At 44.4% G+C, this 26,062-nt stretch overlaps 1 protein-coding gene across 1 annotated transcript in view; it reads left to right on the top strand.

The window, feature by feature from the left end:
- The first annotated feature begins 1,679 nt into the window (after positions 1-1,679).
- The window catches only part of Prkci (protein kinase C iota), a 64,273-nt gene continuing 39,890 nt past the window's right edge, over positions 1,680-26,062 (top strand). The window contains exon 1 of the mRNA XM_028872604.2: positions 1,680-1,997. Within this exon, the coding sequence (XP_028728437.1) occupies positions 1,897-1,997 (101 nt within the window). The 5' untranslated portion in view covers positions 1,680-1,896. The remainder of the gene's footprint in view (positions 1,998-26,062) is intronic.

The raw sequence follows: 26,062 nt of genomic DNA, 5'->3' as shown, positions 1-26,062 counted from the left end.
TGACAGATTTTTTCAAAAGTCCTAAGGATGAAGAACTAAAAAAAAAATTTTTTTTTCTGTGAATTATCTTCTATTTCTTTATAAATATTTACTTCTTATATGTCATAATTTTTCTAGAGCATTATATAATTCCAAATTTATTACAAAGCATAAGATTTTTTTCAGTAATCCAATTAAAATGTCACCATCTTGGGCTGGAGAGATGGCTTGGTTATAGGCACTGACTACTCTTCCTGGGAACCTGGGTTGGATTCCCAGCGCCCAACGGCAGCTCAGTACCATCCGTCACTCCAATTCCAGGGGATCTGACGCCCTCTTCTGGCCTTTTCAGGAACCAGGCACACATGTGGTGCACACAAATAAGATAATAATTAAAAAATTGACCATCTTATTTTAGCTATAATTTACAGTTGATAGCAATCGATCCATATTTAACATGATGATTCAGTTCTCTGTCAAAAAAGGTATGTTATTTAGTGGGAACTTCTTATACTCCAAATTTGTGGCGTGTCATATATAGTAGTTCTGATGAGTTAAGCACCCAAGCCTAATTTACGATTATAAAGAAAGCCGTATCTTTGATTATTTCAACTTTTTGCATGTGTTGCTGTTTGGGCTGATCGGGTGGCTGGATTCAAGCTACCTTAAGTGTAGTAAGGTAAGTGACACAGCCAAGACTTGAAGTCTGAGAGTAAGTTGCAAGGACTGATTATTTCTAATTCTCGGTTAGCTAGAGTCAGTAAAACAAATACCAACGAGAAGCTAGTTAAGTAATCACTGGGCACTTGGGTCCATACAATGGCGGTATATAGGGGGCCTGGGTATAGGGTCCTGAAGAAGTCTCTTCGGTGATATCTCCCAGTTGAGTTTCTTCTTTCGTTGCATTCATTAATACTTTTTGCTACCTATGTTATATTCTCCCCATGTAAGAATGAGCTGGGCGGTGGTGGCGCACACCTTTAATCCCAGCACTCAGGAGGCAGAGGCAGGTGAATCTCTGTGAGTTCGAGGCCAGCCTGGTCTACAGAAGCTAGTTTCAGCACAGCCAAAACTACACAGAGGAAACTCTGTTTCGAAAAAAATAAAAAAAAAGTGTCTTGAGCAGGTTATCAAATTTTGTTCCCCCAAAATGGGACTGTTTAATTTCAGTGACCGATGAAATTGGCATGAAGAATTTACCTGAAAACAGAATCTAAATCGTGAAGAAGCCAAGTTTCCAGTGCCCTCAGATACTCAAGCAATTTTCAGGATTTCCATGCCTACGATCCCGGGAAACAAGAGATAGAGTCAGAAGACGCGGCTCCCTATACTTAAGAAACAAGTCCCAGAATCCCACCGGGACTCCAAGTCCCAGAAACCCGCGCAGCAAATCCATCCAGGAAGCATAGCGGGCTAGGCGCGGACGCGACCAAGTACAAGAATGGGGGGATCAACCCTGCGCGTGTGTGCCTCGTAGGTTCTTTTATGGGAAAATTTCCGTTTACAGGCTGCATTTTAGAATTTCGTAGGAGAATTTCTGAGAGCCCCCCATTTCCGAGCGTCTTGGGGTAGGCCGGCGGGCCCCGTTCCCGCTGCCACCCGCTCCTCCCCCGTGAGGATGAGAGCGCCGGGGCCCCGCAGCTCCTGCGCCCGCCCTGCCGCGGAATGCGGCCTTGGGAGCGAGCGTGGTGGGAGGGGCCGCGGCGGGAGGCGTGCTGTGCGGCGCGGCGGGAGGAGCGTCGGGGTTCGGGCTGTGGCGGCCAGGCGACCCTGCGCTCGGCGCCGCGGGCTCGGCGGGCGGGTCGGCGAGGCGGGCGGCCACGGAATCCCGGCGGACTCGGGCGGCCAGGGCCGTCGCGGCGTCCGGCCCTGCCCCGGCCCCCTCGGCCTCCGGCGGCGAGGCGGGGGAGTGAGGAGATGCCGACCCAGAGGGACAGCAGCACTATGTCCCACACGGTCGCGGGCGGCGGCGGCGGGGACCATTCCCACCAGGTCCGGGTGAAAGCCTACTACCGCGGGTGAGTGGCCGCGCGGGGCGTGGGCGGGCCCGGCGCGCGCTGGCGGGCAAGGGTCTGGGCGGCGCGGCCCGAGCCGTCGTGGGGGCGGCGAGGGGCGCGGTTGGTGGCGCCCGGGACGGATGAGTGGAGGTCGCCTGGGAGGAGTCGGCGGGGCAGAGTAGGTGCACCCGAAGGGGAGAACAGATCGGCGGACGGAGAGGTCTGCGACACTTCGGGGCTGGGTGGGTTGAGGGTTTCCAGGGGACCTTCTGTTCGCCCGCTGCGGCGGGTTCGGGAGCCTGGGCTGCTCCGGTTAGCTGGCTCTTTTCATCACCGACAGGCCAGAAGCCTCCGGTTTTGTAAATCAGATTTATATCTGCCCTTCGCCGTGGGAGAGTTGATGAAGTGAGTCTGGACTACGGTCGTATAGCCAGTATAGTAGTTAAACTTAATACTAAAGTCGTTGCTTTTTTTAAAGGATGTGCATTGGCTCCTTCGATATTGTCCGAGTTCAGTGGCAAATGTGCCACTGGAAGCCCTTACTTAGGGCGAGATACGGAAAGGTGCGACGACAGAGCTTTAAATCTTCTTTACTACTTGATTACCAAACGTCTAAACTAACGTGGCTGCCAAAAGCAATCCAGTTCTAAGATCATTGTGTTAAATAATTTTCTATCATGACTTATCGTAAAGTTCTTCCCTTCCTTTGAATTCGAGTTGTGGCTTGAGATCATTTAGGAGGTGAAAGGCCAGCGTGAGCGTAGAGAGTGGAGAGTACGGATTAACAGAAAACCCAACTGCTTGTCTAGGCAGAAATAAATTGTTTTTAAAAACTTCAAGTACCACAAGGTTAAAAGTGCTGTGCGTGCTTTTACATTCCTGAGGGGATCAGTGCAGATATCAGACCTCCAGATTGCTTTCCTGTTTTCATTTCAAAGAGAACTGGAGCTCCACATGTCTTAATGCTCACGGCCTTAGGCTTGCTATCATTCAGCCTCTGTAATGTCAGACTGACTTCAGAACTAATTTGTAGGACTTATAGTAGACATTGTTGCTTTTACTTAAAGCACAGGTAAGAGAGGTTTTGACTTTAAAACAATCCTCCCAAATACATTTTTCTTTACTTTTTCTTTGAATTTTTTAAAAAAGTTGATAGTTGTTGTAATAACTGCTTTAGCCATTTTGGTTCATGGTCAGCCGTGAACAAACTTTGCAAGATTGAAGGAATCACAGCCCTCCTTCCATGAGCAAACCACACAACTTTGTCATAATTTGAGAGATATTTTACTTTAGAACACCGGTTCTCACCCTTCCTCATGCTTTGTCCCTTTAACACAGTTCTTCCTGTGGTGATCCCCAACCATGAAATTATTTTCATTGCCACTTCACAACTGTAATTTTGCCATTGTTATCCATTATGATGTAAATATGTTTTCCGATGGTCTTATATGACCCCTGTGAAAGGGCCCTTTGACCTCCAGAGGGATTGTGACCCACAGGTTGAGAACTACTGCTTTAGAGTGGGTTCCATTTTCAAAGCTGACAGTTCATGGCTATTTAAGGTGTAGCAGATGAAATACAGTGGATTTTAAAGAAACTGATTATTGATAGGCTAACAATCGAGTCAATGTGAATCCATGCACATAATAGGAAAGCACATATTGTGACCAGGTATAAAATAAAGTGTGGCTTTTCACTGTCCAGTCTCCACAGGCTCTACTGTTGATGGCTAATTTGTGGTTCTTCTGAAGGTTGCACTTATTGTTCTAAAAGTTGCATGTATGGGGCTGGAGAGCTGGCTCGGCCACTAAGAATACCTGCTGTTCTTCCAGAGGACCCAAATTGGGTTTGAAGTACCTGGGTCAGGTGGCTCACAATTTCCTGTAACTCTAGTTCCATGGGACCCTATACCCTCTTCTGGCCTCTATGGCACCCCCATACATGTGACACACACACATATGCATAAATAGAAATAAATCTCAGAAGAGTTGCATTTATGTTTCTTGAGGTACCATCTTTAGATAGTATTTGTTGATTACTTCCACTGAAAGATGAAAATTATAGTGTATTTAATTTTCTTTTTTTGTTTTTCTTTTTCTTCTTTTTTTTTTGTTTTGTTTGTTTTTTGTTTTTCGAGACAGGGTTTCTCTGTGTAGCTTTGTGCCTTTCCTGGAACTCACTTGGTAGCCCAGGCTGGCCTCGAACTCACAGAGATCCACCTGGCTCTGCCTCCCGAGTGCTGGGATTAAAGGCGTGCGCCACCACCGCCCGGCTCTTTTTTGGTTTTTCGAGACAAGGTTTTTTCATGTAGCTTTGGTACCTGTCCTGGATCTTGCTCTGTAGCCCAGGCTGGCCTCGCACTCACAGAGATTCGCCTGGCTCTGCCTCCAGAGTGCTGGGATTCAAAGTGTGCACCACTGCCATCCTGCCTATAATTTTCTAACTATATACCTTCCGTCTCCTGTCTTCTGTGTCTCTCAGATCTTGGTTGTTTAGCTATTGTTTTTAGTTTTTACTTACTCTACCTCACCTCCAGAGACTCAGTGAAAGAGCAAGAGATTGATGCTTTTTCATTTTCCCCATATTTTTATTAGTTTGACAAATGCAAATAGGTCCATCATGTAGATAATTTCCAAAAGTTCTTTGGAAAGAATCAGTGTGTTGAACTCTAGAAACACAGGTATTCTGTGGGGATTTTCTTTATTTAGTGCTCCAATTATTAAAAAAGAGAACAAGAATATGGATATATGATTTTTCTGATTAAAATTTCTTGAAGCCATTCTAATTAATATTATCTTTTAAAATTTAGGAAATTTTACTAAAGACACAACTAACTGCATGTCTTTAGTGCTTTGTAATCAATAGAAACATCCTAATACTACTTTTTCCCCCAAGCTTCCTCTAAGGACAACCTCAGTACTCTAAACTGTACCATTTTCTGTTCTCTGAGTCAGCCATTAAGATTATATGTTTATTAACAGTAAACTAAACTGGTGGTTATATTACAGACAGCTGCTTATTAACATCGATGAGGCCAAAATGAGTCACTAGCAAGGATAGTTAATAAATAAGTTGGATAACAAATCCCATACATGATTAGAAAGTAGACTCCTTTCCCTTCTATTGCTAAATAAAGGAGGGTTTGCATGTGAAAGTGTTTTGGGGGGCTGGGGATAAACTACCCAGTTGGTGGAGTGCTTGCCTACTGTGCGTGAAGCCATCCGGTCCATCCCAGCACTTCATAGACCTGCCCGGTGGGACACCGTGACCCACCACTTAGGAGGTAGAAGTAGGAGGGTCAGAGAGTGAGGTGCTCTTCACTTTGGATGCCTGGGTACGTGAAATTTTGTCTCAGCAACAAGAAAAATTTCTTTTCATTCGCTTCTTTGAAAGACCTCTGTTGTGCAGCTCCACGCTGCTTTGTCCTAGCAGTGTGACTTCCCAGTGAAGGCTGAATCCATGAATGTCTCCAGTGAGTGATTTCCCTCTCCTTTCAAGCACGGATCCGATGTACTAGTTTGTTAGGTTTGATTGGGGAAAGCTTGTCCTCCTAGATAGAAGAGGCATGCACTTTGACTTTTTCCTAGTTTTTAAAAGTAGGAGATTTTTCTAATTTTTAAAGCACTGACCATCTGGTTTGACTGGAGACAACTAAGAGTGCTTGTCTTGTGGTCTGCACCTTCCCCAACATGGGAGCTCTTCCATCAGTGGCCTTTTCAGTTGTTGCGTAGTGCTGTTGGAGGGAGAGAAACAGGTTTTTTTGGTTAGTGATAGATTGCCATTGTGTGCTTAGCCTTATATAAAGGTACTTGAGGAATAGAATTTAACCAGGTAATGTCTGGGCTACTCATTTCCTTACATTGTATGCATACAGGAGTTTGGCAGAAAGCTTGTAAAAAGCACCTTTTAAGCCATTGTTGTTGACTGGTGATTACAGTCCAGAGGATTCCTTCAGTGCATATTAACTGTTTTCAGCAGTGCAGGGGATCATACCCGTTCTTGGAGCCGCCCTCCTACTGAGCTGTGTCCACAGCTCAGGATTGACTCTGCACATTTGGAATGTAGAGCTGTTTGCATTTTTCCCCTTACTGTGAACAAGTCCCATCAGGTCTTGTTCTTAAGAGTATTGCAAAATTATTTTAGCTGTGTACTTTTCAACATTCGAGCTGAGGATGTAGTTCAGCTGGTGGAGTTCTTGCCTAGTGTGCACAAAGACCTGGGTTCGATCCAAGCACTGCATTAAACCAAGTGTAGTGGTGCTTGCCTGTAATCCCAGTATTTAGTAAGCAGGGGAATTAGGACTTCTCAAACTCATCCTGGGCTACATAGTCATAGCTTGGAATGTGTCAGACCCTGTCTCAAAAAAAAAAAAAAAAAAAAGAGGTGGGAATGGTGGAGTGGGATCCAAATTCATGGGGTAGTTGGCCCATAGCGTGGCCAAAGAGAAAAGAACCCTCCGAAGTCTTAACTTTGGTAACACTGAGATGGATGAATGGCCTGTTGGCATTGAGGACTGAAGCTGAGGAGTTGGAGAAATTGGTGAGGCCCAAGAAGCACATGCACACTGAGAGGTTGAAGGAGAAACCGAAGGAAACAACTGTTCAGAAAATTCTCCCCAGTGCCTACTCCTCCCCTCCTTGATAGTCAGTCTCTGGGTAATTGGCTGGCCTCAAACTCACTGATAACTGAGGCTGGCCTTGAACTCTCCATCCTCCAGGCTGAGCTGCCTGAGGATTACAAGGTGTTTGGGAACACATTTTTCTGTGTGTTCTCTCTCCTTCTTTCTTTCCCTCCCTCCCTCTCTTCCTTCATAGCTCTCTCCTTCCCTTGGCCCCTTCTTTTCTTACACAGCATCCCATGTAGAGCAACCTGGCACCTAGCTTACTCTGTAGCAGAGGGTGGCCTTGAGCTTGTGGTTTTCCTACCAGTATCTCCCTAGAGGTGGAATAACAGGTGTGTGCCACCACACTCTGGTTTTACACCATGCTGGTGCTCTAACCTAGGGTCTCTCGCATGCCAGGCAAACATTTCACCAACTTAGCTGGTTTTCCAACCTGTTTCCCTTCTAATTTGTTGATGGAACATTGGCATTTTGTCTGTTAAAGTTGCTAGGCATTTCTCAGTCTGTTGTTTATCTGAAGATTTTTAGTTTTGTGTAATTAAATCTGTGTCGTCGTCGTCCCCCCCCTTATATGTGGCTTCTAGGTTTGTTGTCTTAAGTAGATGCACTTCTCATTTACAGGTAGTCTATAGCTTTGTGCAGGCTTTAAGTAATCACCTTCTCAATATTATATTTTGGGGTATAGTCATCAGTAGTTTTGTGATACAACTTATATTTTAAAATTCTACTAACATTTTTTGAAAGAGGTCTTATAGCTGGAGTTATCTCCAGTCCCGCCCAGGCTCGTAGCCACTCAGACCCAAATAAACACACAGAGACTTATATTACTTATAAACTGTATGGCTGTGGCAGGCTTCTTACTATCTAGTTCTTATATCTTAAATTAACACATTTCTATTAATCTATAAGTTGCCATGTGGCTCGTGGCTTACGGGTACTTTACATTTTACTTCTCATGGTGGCGGCTGACAGTGTCTCCAGACTCAGTCTCCCACTTCTCAGAATTCTCCTCTCTCTTTGTCCTGCCTATACTTCCTGCCTGGCTACTGGCCAATCAGCACTTTATTTATTAACCAACCAGAGCAACACATTCACAGCATACAGATATCCACAGCAAGGTCTTTCACTACTGGTTTGAAATAACTGTTACTCACTGTATTTCTCACAATATGCATAGATAACTTCTGTACCATTGATTTGGGGAGAGATCTGCTTAGTACATGGCACAACTTGATTATTACAGGATATAGTTTGATGTGCTTTGCGAAGTATTATTTATTTAATCTTCTATTCCCAGGGTTTTTGTTTTGGTTGAATATTGTGCATTTTACCAAGGATTTCTTGCTTTCACAAATGAGAACTTTTATTTCCTCCTATTTTGCATTGCTGTGACAAATATCTTAAGGAAGGAGTTGTGTCGGCTCATGGTCTCAGGGGTCCTCTCATAATAATATGGTGGAAACAACTTCAGCAAGGAGTTGTGTCGGCTCATGGTCTCAGAGGGTTCAGCACATCATCTCTTGGTTCCATGTACTTGAGTAAGACATCATGGTGGCAGATGCTTGAGGCAAAGGACAGCTATTGATATCACAGTGGGCCAAGAAGCACTGGCCTCACTGTGACCTGCTTACTCTGGCTAGGCCTCACCTTCCAGTGTTTTTCCAGAACCTTACAAAACAGTGCCTATAGCTACGTACTAAACATTCAAACAGTGAACCTGTGAGGGACATTTCAGATTCAAACCGTATCTTTCTCATAGGCTTATTGTATCCTTTTTTTAATTTTAATTGGAGTCTTTCTGCATTGCCTTGACTGGTGTAGTATTCGTAGCCTCAAGTAATTCTCTTGCCTCAACTTCCCTAGCAACCAGAATTACAGGGCATGCCATTGTGTTCAGCTTTATGTCACTGCTTTTTTTGTTGTTTTTTAAAGATAGGGTCTCGCTGTCTGGCCTGGAACCCACTATGTAGACCAGGTTGGCCTCAAACTCATAGAGATCTGCTGTAATTAAACAGGAGCACTACCAGGCTGGTCTACAAAACAAGATCCAGGACAGGCACCAAAACTACATGGAGAAGAAACTCTGTCTCAAAAAAGCAAAAAAAAAAAAAAAAAAAAAAAAAATTATTTAGGAGCTGGAGAGATGGTTCAATGGTTAAGAGCACTGACTGCTTTTCCAGAGGTCATGAGTTCAATTCCCAGCAACCACATGGTGGCTCACAAACCACCTGTAATGAGATCTGGTGCCCTCTTCTGGCCTGCATGACACATGCAGGCAGAACACTGTATACATAATAAATAAATCTTTAAAAAAAAAAAGAGGTGCCCTACCATGGCAGGGTTATTACCAGTTTTTGTATGTTTAAACGGAACTGCCATTTATTAATAACCATTTCTGGGTTACCTGTCCGGGAGTCTGGAGGATGATGGCATTCATCTGACTGACAGTTTTGCTGCTCTTCTTTATCTTATTTTTTTTTTTTAACTATTTGGCTGGGACAGTGTTGGATTAGAGCAATGCTTTTCTCTTAATGAAATATAATTAGGAGTGAGAAATTTTATCAGCTACTTTTAAAAATGTTAATATTTTTACAGTTATATTACAGTTTCAGGAATTGTGGTTATATTGTACATATTTTTTTTAATGTTCGCAACAGTGCTCAGGGAGCTTGTCATTATTTTTACTTTATAGGTAAAATTGAGGCTTAGTAGACAAAGAATTCGTTTTATGTGCTTGTTGACTTTGTGCTTTTTTGTCTTATTTTTAAATTTCACCGTTGTTGCTTTTTTTTTTTTTTTTTTTTAAAGAGAGGTTTATTTCATGGGGTAACTTACAAGTAAAGGGACAGGTTACAGGGTTCGGGAGAGGTAGAGCTCAGTCCAGGAGAACTCTGCTCAGTCTACCTCCAGCGTCAGGATCCAGGAACCAAGAGGGCTGGCACATCTGGATCTCCTCAGGTCTTTTCTTTTTCTTTTTTTTTTGTTTTTTGAGACGGTTTCTCTGTGTAGTTTTGGTGCCTGTCCTGGATTCTACTTTGTAGAGCAGGCTGGCCTCGAACTCACAGAGATCCGCCTGCCTCTGCCTCCTGAGTGTGGGATTAAAGGCGTGTGCCACCACTGCCCCGCTCTTTAGTTTTAAGATTTTTTTATTTTATGTGCATGATGTATGCCTCCCTGTATGTATATGTCTCATGTTCATGTCTGGTGCCCGTGGAAGTCAGGAGAGTTACAGGTTGTGAGCCACCATGTGGGTGCTAGGAACTGAATCCTGGTCCTTTAGAGAAGAGCAGCTGGTACTCTTAACCACCAAGCCTTCTCTCTAGATTATTTGCTTAATTTTAAAAATTTTAATATTTAACAGAATTGATCCATTATGGTATTTTCCTATAAATATGTCGTTCTTCCTCATTGACTCCCCCACTGCCCTTTGCCGTTCCCCTTCCTCCTGTCCCCTCCCCCCCCCTCCCCTCTCCTCCTGTCCCCTCCCCTCTCCTGCTGTCCCCTCCCCTCTCCTGCTGTCCCCTTCCCCCTCCTGCTGTCCCTCCCCTCTTCTGTCCCCTCCCCCCTCCTGCTGTCCCCTCCTTGAACCACTGCCTTCTCTCTCATGGTCCGCCCTCTACTTTGATGATGCGCACCACTCCACAGACATAAATAGATTAAAAACAGTCTTCATATGAGAGAAATGATGAGGTATTTGTCTGAGTCTGACTTACTTCACTCAACAGTGATTTCCAGTTCTGTCTGTTTTTCTGCAGGTGTTATGTCTTCCTTTTTCTGTATGGCTGAGTAAAATTCTATTATGTCTATGTGCCATGTTTTCTTTATTCATTCATCTGTTGATGGATGTTGTGGTTTTAATAAAATTGGCCCATGGGTTCAAATACTTAAATGCCTCTCTCATTAGGGAGTGGTGCTACTTGAAAGGTTGGTGTGGCTTTGTTGGAGGAAGTGTGTCACTGGGGGTGGGCTTTGGGGTTTCAAAAGCTCAAGCCAGGCCCAGTGTCCATCTCTTCTGCTGCCTGTGGATTAGGATATAGAATTCTCAGCTCCTTCTCCAGCACCATGTCTGCCTGCATCTTGTCTTGCTTTCCACCATGATGTTGATGGACTGAACCTCTGAAGCTGTAAGGCAGCCCCAATTAAATGTTTTCTTTATTAGAGTTGCCGTGACCATGGTGTCTCTTCGCAGCAGTAGAACACTAAGACAGTGGACACCTGGGCTGCTTCCCTCCCTCCCCCTCCCTCTTTCTGACTCCTGACCACTGTGAGTGCTGCACCAGTGAACGTGCATGTGCTGCTGTCTCTGTGGTGTGCTGACTTGCACCCTTTAGGTCCGCACCCACTTGTGGTAGTGGGCTTTTGAGCTGTTGAGGAGCACACCGTGGATGTCCGTGGCAGCACAGCAGTGGACAGTCCCACTAGCAGTGTGAGGCTGCTTCTTCCCCACACCCTGACAGAGTGTGTTGTGGCTTGTTCTTTTTAATTCATTAGTTTGTTGTTTTGTTTTTTGAGACAGGGTTTCTCTTTGTATCAGTGGCTGTCCTGGAACTTGCTCTGTAACTCAGGCTGGCTTTGAATTCACAGAGGTCCACCTTCCTCTGCCTGCTGAATGCTGGGTAATTTATTTATTTGTATTTTATGTGTGTGAGTGTTTTGCTTGCATGAGCCCATGGAGGTCAGAAGAGGTTGTCAGGTCCCCTGGAACCGTGTGGGTGCTGAGACCCAAACCCAGGACCTCTGCAAGGTCAACAAGTGCTCTTCACCACTGAGCATCTCGCTGGCCCTGTGCTTGTTTTCTTGAGATGGTGGCCATGCTGACGGGGGTGCCTGGGATCTCAAAGTAGTTTTCATTTTCCTGATGGCTGAGCATGTTGCACACTTTCCGTGAATTTATTGGTCCTTCTGATTTCTTCTGAGAGCTGTCTGTTCAGTTCATTAGCCCATTTATTGATGGGGTGATTTTCTTGAAGTTCAAGTTTCTGTTGTTCCTTCCGTACTCTAGATATTACTCTCCTGACCGACGCGTTGTCAACAAACAGCAAAGTTGTTTTTCCCTGTTCTCTGGGCTGTCTTTACTCTGGCGATTGTTTCCTTTGCTGAAGAGGTTTTTAATTTCATGTATTCCTGCCTAGCATTTCTTGGGATTATTCCTGTGTTATTGGAGTCTGTTTCAGAAAGTCCTTGCTTTGCCTATATTTTGAAGTCTTTTTCTGTAGCATTTCCAGAGTTTCGGGTCTGCCATTAAGGTCCATTTGATCCATTTTGAAGTAATTTCAAAATGATTACATTTTTTTTTTGTCTATGCAGCAAAGTGCGTGTGTGCGTACGTGCGTGCATGTGTGTGCAAGTGTAAGGGGCACACATGCTTTGGTGGATGTGTGAAGGTCAGCAGACAACCTTTAGGAGTTCTCTTTCCGATGTGGGTTCTGAGGATCTAATTCAGGCCCTCAGACTTTGAGCAAGCCCTTTGACTTGCTGAACCATCTCACTAGTCTCCATTTTCAATTGATTTTTAGGCAGAATTACAGATAGGGATCTTATTTTAGCTTTCTACTATGTACTATATATTACTGTACACTAAATGTGGAAACCAATTTTCCCAGCACCATTTTTACAATTTTATTTTTAAATTCAAGTATAATTACATCATCTATCCCCCTTCTCTTTACTCCCTCCGTCCACTACTGTTTCCCTCACCTCTTGCTCCTTCTCAAATCCATGATCGATTTTTCTTCGTTACTGTTACACATGCACGCACGCTCACACATGAACACACACATATGCAGGTCTCAGGGTATATAAATGCCTGAATATGTAAATAGAACCTGCTGAGTCTGTTTAGTGTTCCTTGTAAGTATATGGGTTCGGGCTGACCACTTTGTTTTGGATAACCAATTAGGGGCTTATCCTTGGGAAGACTTAATTTTACCGTCTCAGCAGTTCTTAATTGCCTGTGGTTCTTTGTCTTCAGTGGGTTGGGGCAAGGTACCCCTCCTCCATGTCAGCATGTCTCTTGGTGGTGTCCTTAGGCCTTGTTTGGTCAGGCATGTTATTGCAGGTGTGGTGGGCTTAGCTTCCCTGTCATTTCTAGGAAACAGTCACAGCAGCTTCTGGTCCTCTGGATCTTAGTATCTTCCCCCTCTGCCTCCTCCGGTGGTGTTCCTTGAGACCTAGGCCCAGGACCATTTGTTAAAGAGGCTACCCTTTCCTGCTGTGTGCTTTTGGCCCTTTTGTCAAGAATTAGGTGGCAGTGCTGTGTGAGCTCCTTTGTGTTCTCTGTGGTGTCCTGCTCATGTGCTGTGGTTTTGTTACTGTGGCTCCGTGGTATGTAACTTAGAGACAGGTGCTGTCGTACCTCCATCATCACTCTGTCTGCGGAATTTTGTGTTTCCATAGGAATTTCAGGATTGTTATTTCTAGTTGTATGAAGAAATGTAACTGGAATTGGTGGGAATTCTGTTGAATCTGGAGATGATTTTTGGTAATATAGCCATCTTCTCTTTATTAATTCTGCCAACCCATGAAAACAGAAGGTGTTTCCATCTTCTCACGTCATCTTCAGGGCCTTGGTTTTTGCTGTGAAGTCTTTCACTTAAATTTTTCTCAGGAGTATTTCATTATTTATTTAGAAGCTACTGTGAGTGGGATTTCTTTTTCCTACAGATTTATTTCTGCCACATTCACTGGTATGCGGAAAAACTCCTGGTTGTTTTCAGTCCTCCTGCTTTGCTGTGAGAATGCTATCATGAGAGGATGTTGACTCTGCTTTCCTGACCGCCACTTTCCCCTTAGGCTCTGGCTTAAAGATTGAATACTGTAGGAACGGGAGAGTGGGCATGTTTGTCGTGCTTTTCATTTTAGAAAATGCGCTCAGTTTTCCCCATTTAGTATAACATTGGCTGTAGGTGAGTCATATACAGCCCTCCATCCTTTCTTATTTATTTGTGTGTGTGGTGTATGTGTAAGTGTGTGTGTATGAGGGTGTGCTCACCTATGCTTGTGCACGTGGAGCTGATGATGTTGATTATCCTCCTTGATTGCTCTCCTCCTCATTTTTGAGACCGGGTCTTACTGAACCTGGGGCCTTGCCATTTTGGCTAGGCAGTGGACCCTTGGACCCCTCTGCCTCTCTCTCCTTGGTCCCCATCTCCACAACGCTGCAGTTACAGGTGCTTGCTGCCATGCTCAGGTTTTTTCTTCTCAAGATAGTATTTCTCTGTGTAGTCCTGGCTGTCCTGAACTCACTCTGTAGACCAGGCTGGCCTCGAACTCAAGAGATCCACCTGCCTCTGCCTCCCGAGTGCTGGGATTAAAGGCGTGCGCCTCCACTGCCTGGCTTTTTTTTTTGTTTGTTTATTTGTTTGTTTTCCTTTTAATATTTATTTATTCTTATTTCATTAGCATTGGTGTTTTACCTGCCTGTATGTCTGTATGAGGGTGTTGGATCCCCTGAAACTGGAGTTTCTAGACAGTTGTGAGCTGCCATGTGGGTGCTGGGAATTGAACCTGGGTCTCTTGGAAGAATAGCCAGTGCTCTTAACCACTGAACCATCTCTCCAGCCCTTGTTTCTTTTCTTTTCTTTACTTTTTTTTTTTTAATAATTTAACTTTATTTTATGTGCATTGGTGTGAAGGTGTTAGATCCCCTGGAACTTGAGTTACAGGCAGTTGTGGGCTGCCATCTCGGTGCTGGGAATTGAACTCTGGTCCTGGGAGAGCAGCCAGCGAGTGCTCTTAACCATTGAGCCATCTCTCCAGCCCTTGTTTATTTTCTTAATGTAGGTGCTGGGTCCTGAAATTCAGGTCCTCGTGCTTGCGTGGCAAACCTCCACTGAGCCGTCTTCACAGACCCGTTTACAGGCTTTATGTTGAGATACGTTTCCTCTCTTCTCATCTCCTTAAGGCTTTATCTTCAAGGTGTGTTGAACTTTGATGAAGTCCTTTTTTGCATCTATTGAGATAATCATGTGATTTCTGCCCTTAATTCTACTTATATATTGTATTATAGTTAATAATTTGTATGTGTTGAACCGATAATGCATCCTTGGAATGGAACCAGCTTGGTGATGGTTTATGATCTTCTGTGTCCTTAATTTGGTTTACACGTATTTTGTTGGGGATTTTTGTGTCTGTTTCATCAGGGAAAGCGGTCTGTAATCTTCGTTTGTTGTGTCCTTATCTGGTGTGACTATCAGGATAGCACTGGCTTCCTTTTCCATTCTGTGAACGGATTTTGAGAGTGGAGGGTGGCCCTTCCTTAGAGGTTTGATAGGCTCAAGCAGTGAGTCTGTCCAGTCCTAAGCTCTTCTTTGTGGGAGAACTTTTATCACTGCTCCAGCCTGTGGTGACGTTGTTACGTCTTCTAGATTTCATTTGGTTAGGTCAGATGTGTCCAGTTAGCCATTTCTTCTATGTTTTCCAACTTTTCTGAGTGTGTGTTTCAAAGTATTCTCTAATTATCCTCTGGATTTCTACTGGAGTCTTTTTAAAAACAATGCTCCTTTCTATCTTAGCTTTATTAATTTGAGTCTTTTGGTTAGTTTGGCTAGAGGTTGTCAATCTTTATTTTTTCTGAGAATCAACTTTTTGTTCAATTGATTCTATATATTATTTTCTGGGTCTTTATTAATTTATGTCCTCATCTTTATTATTTGTTGCTGTCTGTTTTCTGCTTTTATGTTTGGCTGTGGTTTTTTTCCCCTTCAAAAGCCCTGCATATATCATTAGGTTATGTATTTGAGATTGTTCTGATTTTTTTAACATAATTTTTTTTAGTTGGTTCTTTGGGAATTTCATATCGTGCACTCCAATCTCACCTGTAGATGTAACCAATCGTCTTATTAAAATAAGAAACACAGAGCCAATGTAAAAGAGAAAGCCAAGAGGTCAGAGCTCAGAGATAAAATCTTACCTCCTGCAGTGCTCCTAACTTCCCGGAGAGAGAGCTACTTCCTGTTTGTCTGTGTTTAAATAGTCTTTCTGTTCTACATTCTCATTGGTTGTAAACCCAACCACATGACTGCCTCATCACTGCCTGTAAGTACCGCCCTCCAGGTCTTAAAGGCATATGTCTCCAATACTGGCTGTATCCCTGAACACACAGAAATCTACCTAGCTCTTCTAACCACCATGCTCTTGCTATGGCTCTAATAGCTCTGACCCCAGGGCAACTTTATTAACATAAAACTAAAATTACATTTCAGTACAAATAAAATATCACCATATTTCCCCTTTTCTATTTTAATAAAAAGAAAAAAGGCAAAAGGTTATAACTAACAAAAGAAAAACTATATACAAAAGTACAATAACTATATACAATATATACAAGTAACAAATACCTAAACGATGTCTAGTCCATTTGTATTTGACAAATCAGAGAAAATAATTCCCTTATCTATCCTATTTTAGTAAGTCCAAAATGTATCTAACTCACTTTCTATCCTAATTAATCTTCAACTATAACTAACTAATCTTCAACTCCCTCAGAGACCCAAGAAGGAAATAATATTAGCTAACAAAAATAAAAGCAGGAAGTGCACGCAAGCAACTTCCAAAAAATTTTGAGTTGACAGAAACAGCCAGCTGCCTGGACAGTCACCTGAGGTTTCTCTGCAGTGTTGGGGCATCATCTTCAGCCTATAGGCTTATCGTATCTGACAAATTCATTTGTGAAGTAGGTTGTACACAAGGTCAACAGTTCAACCTCACATTGGGTGAGAGCAGTCCATGTACCAGAAACACCTGAATTCCACTAGTGTCATGTCATGATTCAGGATTTTAAATTCTGGAAATTGTTGACAGTTTTTGAATTCAGCTGTCCATTCTTCTTGGCTGTGTATATATGGCTTCATCTCAGCACCCCCTTCTTCTCCACATCCCTCTATTAAATGCCAGTCTACTGTTGAGAGGCGTGAGCTTTCAGTTGCTGTTCCATTGCACAACAGAAGCCATTGGCCCACTGCCTGTTCAGCTGCCTTTGAAGAAAAGGGCACTGTACCTTTTCCGGATTGTGAAGGCCACTTCAGGGATGGTGCCATATTGTCCTGGCCTCAGAAGATGCCTTTTGATAAAGCCATAACCACACTTGTTTTGGCAGGAATTGGTAGTCCTTTGTTTCGTGTTCTGTCTGTCCATTTTTTCCTGTTGATTCGAGGATACTTTGTTGTCCAGTGGCTAACTTTTGCCACAATGAAAATTAACTCCATATGCAGTTTCTTCAATGCCCATATTTTCTCTGAAGTAGATTGGTACTGCCAGGAGCCGACATGTCTCAAAAAAGAAAAATGTCTAAGTTATTAAAACATTTTAAATGCCATATTCGGTAGATCTCTGAAGGGTTTGAAGATGACCTGTCTAAAATATATCTGCTCAATTTTTAAAACATATCTAATATGACTACAATTTCTATTGTAATGTCTATAACCACTAACTTTCATTTCTTTATACCCTAATAGTTGGTAGTAATGTAAAGTATTTAAAACTAGTAATTATCTTTTTCTTTTCTTTTCTTTCTCTCACCCATCTCCCAATCCCTTCACATCCACACCTCACACTTGTAGTGTTCCTCCCACAGGCAAACTAAAAAAGAAATAATAAAAATAAGATCAAGATTTTTTAAAAATACAAGAAAAAAAATAAATACAAATAAGAATATTAACTTCTATTAAAAGAAACCAACAAGCCGGGCAGTGGTGCACACCTTTAATCCCAGCACTTGGGAGGCAGAGGCAGGAGGATCTCTGTGAGTTAGAGACCAGCCTGGTCTACAGAATGAGTTCCAGGACAGTCTCCAAAGCTATGCAGAGAAACCCTGCCTCAAAAAACAAAACAAAACAAAAAACCAACAAGAAACAGATAAGGAAAGGAAAAAACAAAAACCCCCAGACACGTGGCTCCTCCACCTTTGCCTCTCCATCACCTCTTCATTCGTCTTAGTGGCCCTGGGAGCTACTGTGTGTCGTGCAGTACATCCTTTTGTCCAAACAGCTTTTCTTGCAAATGTTCATTGTGTAATGAATGTGTTGTTGGTCAAGTTCAAGGCCTCTGGCCTCAGGCACACCATCTACACTGGACCCCCACAGAAACTCCCTGGACATCCTGCTGTTGCCCTGAGCCATGTAGACCTAGGTCATGGCTCTTCAGGCCCAGTCCCTTCACACACTCCAGCAAGTCATAGATGGCAATGGTAGATCTTGGGGTGTGCTACTACCTCAAAGCCCTGGATATGTGCCTGGGTGGCTGCTGAATTGATCAGTCCAGGCCGCTGTGACCACCCCCTCCGGTGAGGGGCGGGGCCAACTCTCCTAGGCCCATGGGGAGGGGAGAGCCAACTCTCCCTCACCCATGGTGAGGAGTAGGGACAGCCTTTCCAAGTGTGAGGGTGAGGGTTGGGAGGGCAGCAACTCTCTTATGAAGGGTGGGGCCAGCTTTCCCATGCCAGAGTCATTGGAGTCCATTATCCCAGGGCTGATGAGAGATGGGATCAACTTTCCCTGGGCCAGTGAGGGGCGGGCGGGGGCCACTCAGCAAGGCCTTTGGACTTCAACTCATGGTTCGATACATGGATCACATGGGCCCTTGTGGTAGCACAGGCAATGGACATCAATACAACCGTGGCAGGACTACGGAGCCAGACATGGCCCTCAGCAGCAGCTTGGGCCCAGATGTCCCCGTGCTATGTAGGCCTCTCAGATAAGCATGGGTCCAGCAACAGCATGGTCCCAGGTGGTGGTAGTGACCCTAAGCAGTCAATGGTAACAGGAGCCACGGACCTCAACACAGACCCTGGCTGCTGTAGGGCCATGGATCCAGTCATGGTCCCAGCTACAGCTTGGCCGGGATGTCAATATGCTGCCCCCCCATACCAATCTGTTTGGCCCCTACAGCAGCTTGATCCTCAGGAACCAACGTGACCTCAGGGGTTGGCCCATATCCCAGGCGTCTGCATTGCCTTCGGTGGTAAAGGACATCAACACAGACCCCAGTTGCTGTGGGGCCATGGACCCAGAGGTGGCCCTGCGCAGTAACGCCGCCCTTGATGACTCCATGGCTACAGGGGGCAGCGCCACTCAGATCGGCAAGGCCCTGGAAGCCCCAACATGGTTACAGGTGGTTACCCAGAAGCCAGCCACCCTTTTGGTCCTTTGTGAGAACCTGGGCCATGTACATCAACATAGACCCCAGCTGTGGTAGAACCCAGACACGGTTCTCAGCAGCCTCTTGGGCCTGGATATCACTGTGGCCCCGGGTGACTGCACAGGCCCCTCAGATTGGCATCGCCCTGGCTGTAAGGTGGCCCTTGGACAACATGGACCCAGGTGACTGCCCAGACCTCGTGCATCCACATGGCCTTCAGTGGTACCAGGAGCCATGAATATCAGCACAGACCCTGGTGCAGTAGGGCCATGGACCCAGACATGGCTCACGGCTGCAGCCCATGCCTGGGCATGAATGCCACTGTGGCCCCAGGTGGCAGCCCAGGTTACCCCAATCTGTATGGCCCTGGTGGCAGCATGACCCTCAGGCACCAGTATGGCTTCTGGTAATCTGGGCATCTGCACCACCCTCAGTAGTAACAGGAGCCACTGACATCAACACAAATCCTGGCTGTGGGAGGGTCATGGATCCATACATGGCCCCTGGCAGCAGCTCAGTCCCAGTCAACACCCTGGCCATGGGTGGCAGTGAAGTCTACTCAGATCAGCATGGCCCTGGCCATAGGTGGCAGCCCAGAGCCAGACATCCACATGGCCAGCTATGGTGGTAACTAGGGCCATGGGACATCAACACAGACCTCACTGCAGTAGGACCACAGACCCAGACATGGCCCTCAGCAGCATCCCAGCTCCCGCCCAATGCCACCATATGCCTGGATGGCATCATAGGCCACTCAGATCAGTATCACCCGGCTACAGGGTGGCCCTTGGGCCCCATGTGAGGGCCCAGACCCCAGGCTCCCACCCAGTCCTTGATGGTAACAGGCGTCTTGGATATCAGCACAGACCATGCTGCTGTAGGGCCACATTGTTCTGATTTATGATGTAAGTTTTCATGGCTGCAGACTGCCTTAGGGATTTTCTGGAGGTTCTGGTAAATTGTGCTTTCAGTTTCGTTTGATTGGAGGAATTTTTAAACATCACCTTGATTTCCTCAGTATCTCACTGATCATACAAGAGTATATTACAGTTCAGTCTTCAAGTAATTGGGTAGTTTTTGTAATTTCTCTTGCTGCTGATTTCTGGTTTCTTCCATATGATATAAAAAGAGAAATACTTTTGCCTTTTCTAAGACTTGCTGTGGTCTAGATTATGGTCCATTTTAGGGAAGGTGTGCAGACTGCTGAGAATGTGTTTCTTTTCTGTTGGACGGGCTAGTCTGGACATCTGTGAAGTCCATTTGTTCTGTAGTCTAGTTTAACTGAAGCTTATTGGTTGCTTTTAATTTGGATGACCTCTCTAAAGATGAGATTGGGGTGCTGAAGTCTCCCTCTATTTCTGTATCAGGCTTTCTGGGACCTTTTATGTACAATAGGGTTTTTTGTTTTGTAGTTGTTGTTTTTTAATTGGGAGCCCTGGTATTTAGTGCATATGTATACAAATTTTACATATTCTGTGTGTGTGCATATATGTGGGCATGTGCCACAATACATCTGTGGACAACATTGGGTGTCAGTAGTAACCTTCAACCTCATTGGTGACAGGTGCCCCCCCCCTCTCTCTCTTGGAACTCACTATGTAGACCTGGCTGGTTTTGAACTCACAGAGATCCATCTGCCTGCGCTTCCCAAGTGCTGGGATTAAAGGCGTGCTTTACCATGCCTAGAAAGACAGGGTCTCTTGATCACTCCTATGTACCCCAGATCCTGCCAGCTTCCAGGTGTCTCCCATCTCCCCTCCCATGTCTTACCTTGACCTGCTTTAGGTGGGTCTGGGGATTTGAACTTGGGTCTTATGAGTCATCTCCCCTTGTCTGTTGTCTTACTTGGAAGGCATCAATGGGCTTTTGAATAATTACTAATTGTGAGATTACATGACTTTTCTCTGTCCAGTGGTCCTACCATCTGTGGGTAATCCTGCCCAGGCAATTATTATAAATTAAGTAAAGTTCAAATAAAATATTTTCTAAATAATCTGTGTATTTCAGAAGAAAAGTTTATGTTTAAATAGCAGAACTCAGTGTTGCTTCTTCTTGGCTTTACTTTTAAAATCATCCCTGAGGAAGCTTTAGATTTTATACTTCAGAAAACAAGATCATTGGATCCCTAAACAGTTGTCTTCTGGAGCCCCTAACAATATTAATGATGCCCCCTTTTTTTCCTTTAAAAATTAAGTAAAACTGTATTTAAATTTGCCAATTAGGGACTCTGCAGTAAAACACTGATCTGTTGACCATCAATAAAATAATTTATGCTAAGGACAGAGCAAAACCAGAAAAATCCTGTGTGTGTACTGTTTGTACCTTCTGAATGCATGCCATCCTCAGCTCATTTTGAACTTGGTTTTGTAACTGGGGTCTGGTAATTGGGGTGTGTTGTTGTGAACACAGTGCTTTCCTGAGGAGAGAAGTGTTGACACAAACGTTCCGTAAATGCTTTCATGGCTGGAACTTAAGGAATGGCAGTTGATAAACCACCCCGTTCTCTTAGTCTCTTAAGGAAATAGGTACTGTGGCTTTTTCAATATTACACAGATATTTCCCCAGGTGTCATGATCCCTAGATACAATCCTCTCACTTGGGAGGCTAAGGCAGGAGGATGAAGAATTCAAAGCCAGCCTGGGTTGTGTAGCAAGACTTTCTTCAAAAGCCAAAAAATAAGTTTCAGTTTTAATGTTCTGCTGTTCTTTTTTTTAAACTCAAGAAAAGTAAAGTTTCAGAAAACTCGTGTGTGTGTGTGTGTGTGTGTGTGTGTGTGTGTGTGTACACACACACGTGCGTGCTTGTGTCTGTATTGACTTAATTAATTCTATGTGGAATTTAATGAAGAGGCCGTTTTAAAGATTTATTTTTATTTTCTGTGTATGAGTGTCTTACATGACTGTGCACTACATGTGTACTATGCCCTTGGAGACCAGAAAAGGGTGTTGGATCCCTTGGAAATGAGTTACAGACCGTTGTTTACCACCACGTGGGTTCTGGAAATTGAACCCAGAGCTAGTGCTTAACCACTGAGCCATCTCTGCAGTTTAGGAAGTCGTATTTTGTTGCTGATAGTATTTTTTCAATAAAGATAATTTGCTTTTAGTGAAGATAACTTTAGTTTTTTTCTTTGCCACAAAAATTCTTTAGAAGCCTTTTTTTTCTCTTCTAATTTAATTCTGAACTACATTTTCCCAGCCATTGTGGCCGACTAGTAACCTGGAAGGTACTTTGAAACAGAGTGCTTTGAGGCAGCAGCCCTCCGGTAATGTCATTAGAAGGAGAACCACGATTATCTTGTTTTTTTTTTTTTTTTTTTTTTTTTTTTTTTTTTTTTGGTTTTTCAAGACAGGATGTCTCTGTGTAGTTTTGGTGCCTGTCCTGGATTTTGCTTTGTAGACCAGGTTGGCCTCAAACTCACAGAGATCCGCCTGCCTCTGCCTCCCGAGTGCTGGGATTAAAGGCGTGCACTACTGCTGCCCACATGCTGTTATTTTTAAGATAGGTTCCCACTTGAACTTCTGACCCTCCTGCCTTTGCCTCTGGAGTGCTTAGATTACAGGTGTGCCCCACCAAGCCTGGTCTACATACCCAGTGCTGGGGTCAGGTTCAGACATCCTGTGGGCTAGACAAACCCAGTACCTACCGAGCCATAGCCCTAGAGTTGTGTGTGTGCCTGACTTATTTGTGTACGTCCTCGGGGCTTGTCCATGTTACATACTATGTATAATTTCTTTTTGGTTCTGAAGGATAGCCCGTTGTATGTGTATACCACACTTACCCCCACACTGTGGAGAGATGCTTGTGTCCTTCCAGCGCTTGGTTGTTATGAATAATGCTGCTGTGAAGACAGGAGTGCAAATATTTTTTTGAGGCTATTGTGGAAGTATTTCTTTTTTAGTCAGTTTGCCATTTGTATATAGGAAGGCTACTGTTTAATTTTGTATCCTGCACTTTGTTGAAAGTGTTTATCAACTGTAGAAGTTCTTGATGGAGTTGTTAGGGTAATATACTGCAATGGTCTGAATATTTGTGTCCCCCCAGAATCCACATGTTTTAGAAGGTGGGGGTCTACTGGAGTTGCCTTGCCTCTGGTGAAGTGACCCTAGACGAGCCCTTCTTGAGGACGCAACTAGAAGTTGCAAGTCTTGGAGACGGCAGTAAGTCTACAGTGCCTTCATCTTGGACTTCTGTCTCCGGGATGGACAGGTGGACATCAGTTCATTCCTGTTGTGTGTGAGGAGGTCTCTCAGGTGTGGAATTTATTAAATCAAACTGAAAGAAACAAGACATACATTGTGTGGCATCTGCTATGGAAAGCCATAGTTCAGGGTCTGAGTATGGGTGAGGTTTATTTGGGAGTAACAGTTACGGAAGAGAAGGGAGGAGGAGGCTCTGGGAATCTGTCTGTGCTCCTGGAACAATGTTCTGGATGCACAGTCTACAGAGAACAGTCATGGCTCAGTCCAGAAGCTGGAAGGTATGGCACAAAGAGCTTTGGTGTCTAGTTAAAGGTCTGATTTCTCTATCCAGGGTGGCTCCATTTGGCTCTGTTCTCCAAGGAAGTAGGGCACAGGAAGGGGTCAGGAAACCCTGCATAACTTAATCACTTTTCCCAGAGGCCCACTTCTCCCCCAGCGGCTTTTGGGCAAGTTTTCACTATATAGCTCTGGCTTGCTCAGAACTCTGTGTAGACCAGGTTGGCCTTGAACTCAAAGAGATTCACCTGCCTCTATAGTGAGATTAAAGGCCTGCACCACCATGCCCAGCATGGCCTCTCTTACTATCACCACAGTGGAGATATTAAGTTACACCATGAATTTTCGAGAGGGCACAGTCTAGACAGAGCACAGGCTTAGGTAGAAAAAATCAAGCTGCCCTGACACTGACACTGAAATCTCAGCACCCCAGACCTTCTCAGGATGAGTTGTGCAACTAGGGCCTTCATATTCCATAAGGTTGTTTGGAGAGTGGGGTGTATCTGTGTGTCTGTAGGCACGGAGTCAGATCTTAGAGGGCTGATAACAGGAGATGGTCTAGCCACAGAGACCATCAGTTTTCCATCCCAGTGGGGTGTGCTAGTGCTGAGGAGAGCAGCTAGGAGCACAGGCTCAGTGACAGCGTTCTTTAGACTAGGACCCCCAGAGACTGTCGGGACCCTGTGCTTTGTCTTGAAATCTGTCAGATGGGACAGTTATAAAGTTTGAATACGATATGATTGTTTAAACGTGTGCATATTGTCTTATAAAGCCAGATGTGATGGCCCACACCAGTAGTCCTAGCACCCAGGAGGCAGAGGCAGGCATATCTCGGTGAGTTCGAGGCCAGTGTAGTTTACCAGCAAGTTCCAGGAAAGCCGGAGCTGAGACCGGATCATAAAGAAACAAGACAGAGCCAAGCAGTGGTGGCACACGCCTTTAATCCCAGCACTCGGGAGGCAGAGCCAGGCGGAGCTCTGTGAGTTCAAGGCCAGCCTGGGCTACAGAGTGATTTCCAGGAAAGGTGCCAAAGCTACACAGAGAAACCCTGTCTCGAAAAACCAAAAGAGAGAGAGAGAGAGAGAGAGAGAGAGAGAAGAGAGAGAGAGAGAGAGAGAGAGAAACAATATAACAATACAAAATATTCTGTGAATGTTTATATTTTAAAAAAAAATTTATTCCTTTGACAAAGGTGTGTATTTGATGGAAAATGATTTTCTATAGGAACTTTTTTAATTATAGTAAAAATACTTGACCCCTGTTGTGTTAATAGTAACATGAAGCCAGGTGGTGGTGGTGGTGGTGGTGGTGGTGGTGGTGGTGGTGGTGGTGGTGCACACCTTTAATCCCAGCCCTCAGGAGGCAGAGGCAGGTGGATTTCTGTGAGTTTAATTAAGGCCAGCCGGGTCTACAAATCGAGTTCCAGGACAGCCAGGAATGTTACACAGAGATACCCTGTCTCCAAAAACAAACAAACAAACAAACAAAAACCCAAATAGTAATAGGAATACATTTACTCATCCAAGAAGTTTAGCTTTTAGTTGTTCATTACTTATTTGTAGATGTGTTAACAGTATGCGAATGTAAGACAGATTTACAGTTTTAAGATACTCTGTGGTTGGCAAATGAAATAGACTGTGGTGTTGATAGTGCTTCTCTCTTTCTGTGTAAACTGAGCCTTAAATTAACGGCTGTCAAGATTCGACTGTAACCAAGACCTGAAGGTCCATGAACCAGTGTCTGTAGTAGTTATGCACATGGGGCGGTGTGACCCCGTGGGGAAGGAGGGAGAACAAGATCTAGATTCTTAACCGTGCCCTTGTAACCACACCAGACACATGTGTGGAGATAGAGTGAGGAAGAGAAGGGTCACGGCCTCTGGAACATCACCGAGAATGTCTTGTGTCAAATGCAGAGAGGAGGAGACTTGGGAACACTCACTTCCAAGATGGGATGTCTTTATCAACCCCTTCCTTCAAGGTTCAGGGATCTGTGAGGAAGAGGAGGCAGAAAGGTTGTAAGAGCCAGAGGTGGTAGATGCTCCTAGGAACTCATGTTTTCATTTACAACAGGACTGATAGAGACACACAGTCTGGCACTGAGAAGGGGAGTGGACACAAAGCCCACCCTAACCAAGAAGCTGCTTGCAGTGGATAACTTTTGGGAAAGGGAAAGTTCGTTTTCTCCAATGGAGTATTGCCATGGGATATATCAGCCACACTCCAGGGCAGGTCCCACGCCTAGGCGGAGCTGGACAAACAAAATGCACTCCATGATTGGTTTTTGTGGACTTTTTGTTTTAGTATTTCATCTTAGTGTTTTTCATGTTTTGTTGTGTTTTGATTTTTAGTCTTTTTATTTTGTTGTTTTGAAAAGAGAGAGAAAACGTGAAGTTAGGTGGGGAGGCTCTGGCGAGCGTTGGGGGAGGGGAAACATGATTAAAATGTATATGAAAAAATTATTTATTTTTCTCTGATTGAAAATAGATTTTTTTCATACAGTACATTTTGATTATGGTTTCCCCTTCTCCCACTCCTCCCAGTCCCCCCCCCAGCTCCCATCAGATCCACACTCTTTCTGTCTCTCCTTAGAAAGTAGACATCTAGCCAAGTGGTGGCATACGCCTTTAATTCCAGAACTCAGGAGGCCGAGACAGGTAGATCTCTGAGTTGTAGGCCAGCCTGGTCTACAGAGTGAGTTCCAGTACAGGCTCCAAAGCTACACAGAGAGACCCTGTTTTGAAAAAGAAAAAGAAAACAGACATCTAAAGAATAATAATAAAATATAAGATAAACAAATCAAATATGAAAAAGCACGAGAAATGCGTAGATGCAGAGATACTCGTGTTGGCA

The sequence above is a fragment of the Peromyscus leucopus genome, chromosome 6, assembly GCF_004664715.2.
Source record: "Peromyscus leucopus breed LL Stock chromosome 6, UCI_PerLeu_2.1, whole genome shotgun sequence".
Lineage (NCBI taxonomy): Eukaryota > Metazoa > Chordata > Mammalia > Rodentia > Cricetidae > Peromyscus > Peromyscus leucopus.
Note: the sequence above shows the minus strand (reverse complement) of the source record. Positions and strands in the feature narration are given on the sequence as shown.